The sequence below is a fragment of the Herpailurus yagouaroundi genome, unplaced genomic scaffold (genome assembly GCF_014898765.1).
Source record: "Herpailurus yagouaroundi ecotype Mexico unplaced genomic scaffold, PumYag 186, whole genome shotgun sequence".
Taxonomy (NCBI): Eukaryota; Metazoa; Chordata; class Mammalia; order Carnivora; family Felidae; genus Herpailurus; species Herpailurus yagouaroundi.
In genome coordinates, this window is record NW_024412417.1 from 39,855,619 (window position 1) to 39,865,415 (window position 9,797).

At 41.9% G+C, this 9,797-nt stretch overlaps 1 protein-coding gene across 3 annotated transcripts in view; it reads right to left on the reverse strand.

The window, feature by feature from the left end:
• The window catches only part of DNAAF11 (dynein axonemal assembly factor 11), a 77,489-nt gene that overhangs the window by 56,871 nt on the left and 10,821 nt on the right, over nt 1-9,797 (reverse strand). For 2 of the 3 annotated variants that reach the window (XM_040494449.1, XM_040494451.1), the window contains exon 3: nt 6,716-6,793. The exons of the other annotated variant lie outside the window; for it this stretch is intronic. In XM_040494449.1, the coding sequence (XP_040350383.1) occupies nt 6,716-6,793 (78 nt within the window). The remainder of the gene's footprint in view (nt 1-6,715; nt 6,794-9,797) is intronic. 3 annotated transcript variants of the gene reach the window in all.

Genomic DNA, 9,797 nt, shown 5'->3' on the forward strand with positions numbered 1-9,797 from the left:
TCATTGAGACAACACTGATCTCCCAAGGGGGAAAGCTCACACTATTAGAAACCCCACCTCTCCTTCCAAGTTAGGGTAAGGAAGAGGGATGGAAAAAGAAGACAATTTATTATATCCCGGTGAATCCTCGATGGAGGGGGGTGCGGGAGGTATGCTCGCTAATTCTTGCCATCCAGCAAAACATAAAAATAAACAAGTGGATATCCATCTTTTTTTAAAAAATTTTTTAACATTTATTTTTGAAGGAGAGAGAGAGAGACAGAGCGTGAGTGGGGGAGGGGCAGAGAGAGAGGGAGACACAGAATGTGAAGCGGGCTCCAGGCTCCGAGCCATCAGCACAGAGCCTGATGCGGGACTCGAACTCACGGACCGTGAGATCATGACCTGGGCCGAAGTCGGATGTTTAACTGGCTGAGCCACCCAGGCGCCCCTATCCATCTCATGTCTAAAATTATACTGCAATTTACTCAAGTAGGTGGGCTGAGTCTGTATATCCATCTTTCCCCCCTCTTACCTCAAACCTTTAAAATTAAACAAAAAGTGTACATTTGCCAGCCAATATGATGCATCCTCCCTTCCTACTGCCCATCCCCCCAAACACATCCTCAAACTACCCTGCGCCCACCGCCTCCCTCTTAGAGCTGGAAGGTGGCGCCCCCATGGGAGAAGCGTCCAGGAAGAGGCCTGCGTGGGCTGTGGACTACGGTTCCCCAAACTCAGACAGACAACAGTGACAATGCTGCCCTCTAGTGGCGGATGTGCAAAACATACCGGAAAACAACTCTCGGTTTCCTTTGAGGTATTTTAACAACAACAAGCCTTGGACAGGCCGACTGAGAGTGACAGTTTGAATTGCTTCTCTGCCATCACAGACTGACATTTTACTACCACAAGACGCGCATACAGAGTCCATTTTTCCATCCCACTTGTTCCCATGAGAACGTGGGAAGGGGCTGTCGAGTGGCAGCTGGGGGAGAAGGACGGCTCCGGTTCTCATGCAGAAAATGCCCACGATGGAAAGAGTCGCCCCAGTTCCAGCACTGATGATGGCTTTGGGGCCTTTGACAGCGACGACAGCTTAGGTTTCGAGGATGGACATTAAGAACGTATGATGGACACTTAGGTCACTGTTGGCACGCAACCTTGACAGCCACTGAAACACCCGTTTCTACGCTGGGCGGCAAACAGGCTGAAATCTACCACCCCAAGTAAAGTCCTCCTAATTTTAGCTATTGGCAGAGGGGAGTGGGGTGGGGAGAGCAGCCTGCCTGCCTCTGCTCCGAGCCCCTGTACTCCAGAGTAAGGCCTGCCCGGCGGCGTGCCCAGCCCACAGCAGCCCTGCCAGCCAAGCGGGAGGCCGGATGTGGAAAGAGAACCTCACAACTGCAGAAGAAGCCGGCACTGGCCACCGGATCGGCCAAAATCCTTTGTGAGCGTGAGCAGACACCAAGTGTTACCAGACATCGCAAAATAAATAAAAGCACGAGACAGAAGCCCGCAAACTGAAACAAGAAACCTTCCAGAATGTGGAGTGACAAGACAAAGAGGTTTACATAAGGAATACAGGGTTAAGAGGCATGGAGAATCGATCTAGGACGACCAAATCCATTTTAAGGACATTCCAGGGGAAGTGAGAGAAAAAAGGGGCTGGATATGTCTATTCCCTTGATCGTGGTGATGGTTTCACGGGTGTGTGCGTGTATCCAAACTCAACAGACTGTTCACTACCTACGTGCAGGTGTTTGTACATCAATTAAACCTCAATAAAGCTATTTAAAAAAAAGGTTGTGCTCCAAAGAACATCAAGAAAGTTGACAAGAGGACCTCAAGATGAAAAGACGTATCTATAAATCATGTATCTGACCAGGTATTAGTACCCAAAACCTATAGATAGGCCTTATAAATCAACAATAAAATGACAAATCACCTAATTAGAAAGTGGGCAAAGGTTCTGAATAAACATTTCTCCAAATAAGATACACAAATGTCCAAGCTCATCCGTCATTAGGTAAACGCAAATCAGAACCATGATAAGACACCCTTCACATCCATCAGGATGGCCCCTAGAAAATAAAGAAAGAAATAAAAACAGGAAATAACAAGTGCTGGAGAGGATGTTGAGAAGTTGGAGCACTCGGAAATTGTTGGTGGGAATATAAAATGGTGCAACTACTTTAAAAAATAGTTTGGCAGCTCCTTAAAAAGTTAAATGGAGAGTTACCACATGATTCAGCAGTTCCCTAGGTATGTACTAAATTAAGTTAAAACATGTTTATGGGGCTCCTGGTTGGCTCAGTCAGTTAAGTGGCTGATTTCAGCTCAAGTCATGAACTCACAGCTCGTGAGTTCGAGCCCCGCATCGGGCTCTGTGCTGACAGCTCAGAGCCTGGAGCCTGCTTTGGATTCTCTGTCTCCTTCTCTCTCTGCCCCTCTCCCGCTTCCCCTCTCTCTGTCTCTCTCTCTGTCTCTCTCTGTCTCTCTCTCAAAAGTAAATAAGCATTTAAAAAAAAACCACGTTCATGCAAAAGCTTATACGTTAATGTTCATAGCAACTTTATTTATAACCAAAAAGTGGAAAAACTCAAACATCCATCAACTAATAAATGGGCAAAGTGTTGTGTATCCATACAATGGAATGTCACTCGGCCACAAAAATGAATGAGGCACTGATACCTGCCACATGTGGATAAACCCTGAAAACACGCTACAGACACAAAGGACCACATATTGTGCAATACCGTTTACATTAAGTGTTCAGAGAGAGGAAATTTATGGGGACAAACAGATCAGGGGCTAGGTAGGGCATGGAGGAAATGAGGAATGAATGGCAGTGGATACAGGTTTTCATATGGGGTGAAGGAATGTTCTGGAATTGGATAGTGATAACGGGTGTACAACCTTGTAACTATACTAAAAACCCTTGAATTGTATAATAGAAAAGAAGTGAGTTTTATGGCATGTGAATTATACAGCAATTAAAAATAAATGCTTCAAATATTTCAACTAAGAGACATCCTGAGAAAAAAATACGATTTTCCAAATTCATCTTATTTTATTTTTCATTGAGGTATAATTAACACACAGCATTATACTCGTTTCAGGTGTGCAACACAGGGATTCAATACTTGTATATATTGTGAAACGATCAGTCTACTTAGCATCCGTCACCTTACACAATTACAGAAGTTTTTTCTTTGTGATGAGAACTTTTAAGATCTACTTTCTTAGAAATGTTCAAATATGCAGTACAGCATTATTAATTACAGTCGCCATATGGTGCATTACATGCTCATGATTTATTTATTTTATAGTTTTTTAAATATAATTTATTGTCAAGTTAGTTAACACACAGTGTATCCAGTGTGCTCTTGGCTTCAGGGGTAGATTCCCATGATTCATCACTACATACAATACGCAGGGCTCATCCCAGCAAGTGCCCTCCTCAATGCCCATCACCCATTTGCCCCTCTTCCCTGACCACCCCCCCCCCAGCAACCCTTAGTTTGTTCTCTGTATTTAAGGGTCTCTTATGGTTTGCCTCCCTGTTTGAACTATTTTTTTTCCCTTCCCTTCCCCCTTGGTCTTCTGTTAAGTTTCTCAAATTCCACATATGAGTGAAACATATGATATCTGTCTTTTTCTGACTCACTTTCTTCTCAAGTGCACATGGAACATTCTCCAAGACAGATCACATACTGGGTCACAAAACAGCCCTCAATAAATATAAAAGGAATGAGATCATACCATGCATATTTTTAGATCACAATGCTATGAAACTTGAAATCAACCATAAGAAAAAATTTGTAAAGCCTCCCAATGCATGGAGGTTAAAGAACATCCTATAAAGAATGTATGAGTCAACGAGGCAATTGAAGGAGAAATTTAAAAATATATGGAAGCAAATGACAATGAAAACATGACAGTCCAAGCCCTATGGGATACAGCAAAGGCAGTCCTAAGAGGAAAATACATTGCAGTCCAGGCCTACCTCAAGAAACAAGAAAAATCCCAAACACAGAACCTAACCTCACACCTAAAGGAACCAGAAGCAGAGCAGCAATGAAAGCGCAAAGCCAGCAGAAGAGAAATAATAAAGATTAGAGCAGAATTAAACAACGCAGAATCCAAATAAAAAAAAAAACAAAACAATAGAACAGATCAATGAGGGGCGCCTGGGTGGCGCAGTCGGTTAAGCGTCCGACTTCAGCCAGGTCACAATCTCGCGTTCTCGCGGTCCGGGAGTTCGAGCCCCGCGTCAGGCTCTGGGCTGATGGCTCAGAGCCTGGAGCCTGGTTCCCATTCTGTGTCTCCCTCTCTCTCTGTCCCTCCCCCGTTCATGCTCTGTCTCTCTCTGTCCCAAAAATAAATAAACGTTGAAAAAAAAATATTTAAAAGAACAGATCAATGAATCTAAGAGCTGGTTCTTTGAAAGAATAAACAAAATTGATAAATGCCAAGCCAGACTTCTCAAAAAGAAAGGAGGGAGGACTCAAATAGATAAGATCACAAACGGAAGAGGAGGGATCACAACCGACACCACAGAAGTACAATTATTAGAGAATACTATGAAAAATTATATGCCAAAATACTGCACAACTTGCACAAAATGGACAAATTCCTGGACACCCACACACTACCAAAGCTCAAATGGGAAGAAATAGAAAATTTGAACAGACCCATAACCAGGGAAAAAATGGAATCCGTTATCAAAAATCTCCCAACAAATAAGAGTCCAGGACCAGATGGCTTCCCAGGGGAGTTCTACCAGACGTTTAAAGCAGAGATAATACCTAGCCTTCTGAAGCTGTTCCACAAATAGACACGGAAGGAAAGCTTCTGGACTCATTCTATGAAGCCGGCATGACCTCGATTCCCAAACCAGGCAGACCCCACTAAAAAGGAGAATTATTTTATAGTTTTAAGGTTTGTAGCTCTTGGCTCCCTTCCTCTCTTTTGCCTGCTCTGCCCACCCCCACCCCTGACAACCACCGAATCTTCTGTTCTGTGTCTCTCTGAGCTTGGTGTCTTGTTTGTTTTGTTTTATTATTCAGATTTCACATATAAGGAAGATCATACGGTATTTGTCTTTGGCTGACTTATTTCACTTAGCATAATGGCTTCCATGCCCGTCCACGTTGTCATAAATGGCAAGATTCCATTCTTTTTTATGGCTACATAATATTCCATTGTGTACACGTGTAAGTCATTTTCTTTATCCAAAAACATATCCTTTTATATGATAAATTTGAGAGGTACTAGAGATATTCAATGTAAAAATACAATCATTAAAACTAGAACTTAATGTAGAATGTATTTATATTCAGAAACTATAAAGAAAAAGTGAAAAGTTGAGTCTATTAAAATGTAATACTTCTGAATGATGCTAGCATCATAAATGGAACAAAGGAAAATTAGCAGACTCAAGAGAAAATATTTATAGCATACATAACAAAACATTAATATCTGGAATGTTTAAGAGAAACTAAAAAAGATAAACCAAAATAAAAATAACCAATAAATGTAAAGTAGAGATAAGAAATACAAATACTCTATAAAAATCTGAAGGATTATATGGACACTCAATAATAATAAGGGAGATGTAAATAATTTAAATAAATATTTGATAACAATGCCTTTGTTTGTTTTTTTAAAAAAGATTGCTTATTGGGGCGCCTGGGTGGCTCAGTTAAGTGTCCAACTCTTGGTTTCAGCTCAGGTCATGATCTCACAGTTGGTGAGTTTGAGCCCCACATCGGGCTCTGTGCTGAAAACCTACAGCCTGCTTGGGATTTCTCTCTCCCTCTCTCTCTACCCTTCCCTGGCTTGCTCTCTCTCTCTCTCTCTCTCTCTCTCTCTCTCTATCTCTCTTAAAAATAAATAAATAAATATTAAAAAATTGTTTACTAAAATTATTAGTGAGGTTGTGTAAAAATGGGTACTCACATGGACTATCAGTACAAAAGTAAATTGATATAACCTTTTTGGGGAATAACTTGGCAATTCTTATCAAAATGTGCGTATTTAAACCTAGGAATTCCATTTCTGTGTGTTTATCCTATAAACACATACACACAGAGCGAACTGTGAAGAATCCTCATTGCAGCCATGCCTATTATACAAAATGCTGGAAACCACCCAAATGCCCATCTGCAGAAAAACTGTTAGATAAATCAGTCTACCATCATTCTGGTAGAAAGCCCCCGTGGTTCCTGGATGTGAAAGAACAAGGTAATTTCACAGAAGAAATCAATTCTCAAAACAATACTCATAGTATGGTCCCATTGATAAAAAGCAAATGAAACAAAACTAGCTTGTATTCAACCAAGGTTTATTTTTTTTTATAAATGTTTACTTATTTATTGAGACAGAGAGAGAGAGAATCAGAGAGAGAGAGAGAATCCGAAGTAGACTCCACCATCAGTGTGGAGCCCGATGCGGGGCTTGATCTCATGACCGTGAAATCATGATCAACCAAGGGTTAATTTTAACACCACTATCTCTGTGAGGGAAGCTGGGTTAGGAAGGCATGAAGTGGACTTCCATTTTCGAATTCATAGATCTATTATTATTTGAATTTTCACCAATAATTAATAAACGTAAGACTTCGGTAAAATGTTAATTTGAAAAGTACACCTATTGTTTAAGCAGTACGGTTTAAATCTAGATGCAAATCTCAATTTTAATTCATAATAAAATGTAAGAAGAAAATTCTTACCTTCCAAATTTTCAATTTTTTCAATGTTGTTTAAAGCTAAGTTCAAATATTCAAGTTTCTTGAGTTTGCTAACATTTTCTGAAAGATACAAATAATGTAATCAATTAACCTTCAAGATAAACGCTATTGTCACACAATCTACTGTGAAAATGATAAAGGGAATCTAAGCATTATTATGGTTATGAAAACCGTGTTGCTTTTTCGTGTCTGTACTTGGACATGAGAGATTGTTGGTTGCCCAAAGCAACACCCATGTCTTTCTCCGTAGCTCCTAATAGAACCCACTTCTGCTCTTGTCCCCAGCCAGCTCTAACTCCAGAGACTGGCTTCACCAAGCTGGGCCAGTGCATAGCAACAGCATGTCCCTTGTTAATGACAATTCAGGAACTAGGCTTAAGCCAACCAGCCCCCGGCAATCTCCTGGCAACGTGTGATGCAGGAGAAGACATGCAAATCAAGGTCTCCCGGTCAGATAAGAGGGGAAGGTCTGTGTTCCATGCTTGGGGATGGTCTTTTCCTTTTTCCTGCTGGATGTTATTAGGGAAGAAAGTGATACCCTTACAGATACTCACAGTCCTCTTACAGCCATGAGGAAACCAGCAGCAGGAGGGAGCCCGTACTGTGGTTGGGGAGCAGAAAGAAGGCATCGCCGAACCCTGGAGACTGTCCTATCTCTGGGCTTACCGGTGGGTAAGATATGTGATTTCCTTACTGGTAAGCCGCAATGAAGCTGGGGTTTCCTTCACGTGAAATCAAATTTACCCTGATACATACAGGATTATTGTTTTTAACAAACACAAAAGCTCTTAGAGGCAAAATGATAAGCATAAATAAGTCAGAGAATTTCTGTAGGACGGGGACACTTAAAAATGCTAATAATACTGGGGCGCCTGGGTGGCTCAGTTGGCTCATAAGCTTCCAACCTCGGCTCAAATCACGATCTCGCGGTTCACGAGTTCAAGTCCCACGTCGATCCGTGCATCAGGCTCTGCACTGAGAGCTTCGGATCCTGTGTCTCCCTCTGTCTCTGCCCCTCCCTCCCTTGTGCTCTCTCTCTCAAAGATAAATAAACATTTTTTTAAAAACTGCTAATAATACCATAGGTAACATCATTGAGAGCTTATTATATGCCATGTATATTTCTAAGCATTTTGCATACATGATATCATTTAATCCTCTTAACAACCCCGTGAGGTAAAAATTACTGTTGTCCCCTTTTCCAAATAGGAATACGAAGGTGCAGAGAATTAATCACTTGTGCAAGGTTCAGTGGCAAAGCCAGGAAATCTTGACTCCTGAGTATATATCATGACACCACACCCTAAAAGCACAGTCCTTTCTAAGAGGACACGAATGTAGGAAACCCTGCTAAGGAATGTGGATTTGGGAATTCCTCACTTCAATAAGGCTCCTTCTGCCCATTTTCCATGGAGATTAGGAAGATCAAATATGATAAATTTACAGTTATCATCACCTTTATCATTGTTACATTTCGTTTAAAATTTAGAAAATGCCACCTACGTGTTCCCCGTACACCTAAGAGTAACACTTTATCTCTCTAAGCCTCAGCGTACTCATTTTTTTAAAACGAGGATCTGGGAATAAATTCCTAGAGTTTCTCTTAGCAATTAGATGATTGTAAGTAATACTGATGTTTCCAGGAGGTTCTCTAGGCAACACTGGAGCATTCAACAGTCAACAGATTTGTGAAGCTCTGTGTGCAGAGTGTCTAGTCTGCACCCTAAACAAAAATACCTGAAGTTATTACTGTTAAAACTACCAGCCGACAACAAAATACTTGTTCCTTCCCCACACTTGTTACATGTATAACCTTCTAAATGTGAAAAGGGTCTTCTGATAAGGAAAAAAAAAAGGAAGATTTGTTTTAGGAGGATTTCTTAAACTATCTCTCAAGAATAACGGGCTGAAAAAAAAGGAAAACGGGCTAAGGAGGGGAGCCTGGGTGGCTCCATCGGTTAGGCGCCCCAACTCTTGATTTTGGCTCAGGTCGTGATCTCAGAGTTCGTGAGGTTGAGCCCCAAGTCGGGCTCCGCACTCTCAGCGCAGAATCCTGCTTGGGAGTCTCTCTCTCTCCCTCTCTCTCTGCCCCTCCCTCCCTGTCAAAATAAATAAATAAACTTCAAAAATTAAAAAAAATTTTAAAAAAAAGAATAGGTTAAATTGGTCAGGGGGAGAAAAGGCTCCGCAGATAATAACGCACAGCACTCTTGGCAAGCGGGAACGGAGGCAGCCAAATCGTGGTTCTAGCCCAAACCATCCTGGAAACAGTTCTCACCCATGGCCATTACCAGACCCACAGACTTGCCCTGACCAAAGCCACCCCCCAGTGCAATCAGCTCTGCTCTCAGGTAGGCCTCAGGTTCACTGGGGAGCCATTGCAAATGCAGATTTGGGGAGCCCCCCAGCAGGTTAAGTCAGGAGGTCTGGGAGGGTGCTGGAGCCCCAGGTTAACAAGACCAGGGGGGTCCTGGGCTCACCCTGGGACCAGCACTAAGCACAGCCCCCCAAGCGAGCCCATGTGCACCCCGCAATGAGGAACAGAGCTTCAGGAAAGGCAACCGTTTTTTTTTTTGCAAGCTCCTACCTCGAGGGCACAAGAGCCAGTCTGAGTCCCGGAGAAACACTTTTGCTTGCTAATAAAGTGCCTAAGTGCCTATGGGTGGAGTAGCACTGAAAAATCCCATTATTAGGATTTAAAAGAGTGTTTAATTCAAGAATACTTTGGAAGCAGAAATGTAAGCTTTCTCACAGCTCTGAAAAGGCCTGAAATACTATGCCGCTAATTAGTAATTGTGATGGACCCAGCTGTGGAGATTGAAATTTCGGGAACTCTTTTAGATCTCTACAATTAGGACGGCTCCTTAATGCCCCCCCCCCCCACCCCGCAGAAAAGCTGGTGGTTTTCTCTAACAGCCTTTTTAATTGAACAGTGTGCTAGAGTTTCTAATCTCTGGTGAAGTGAAAGATGCCGAAAATAATGATCTGAAGAAAGATAAAGAATGTTAACAAATCTTCAAAAAATAATGCAGATTCCAGGCTTTTTTTTTTTTTTTTTTTTTTT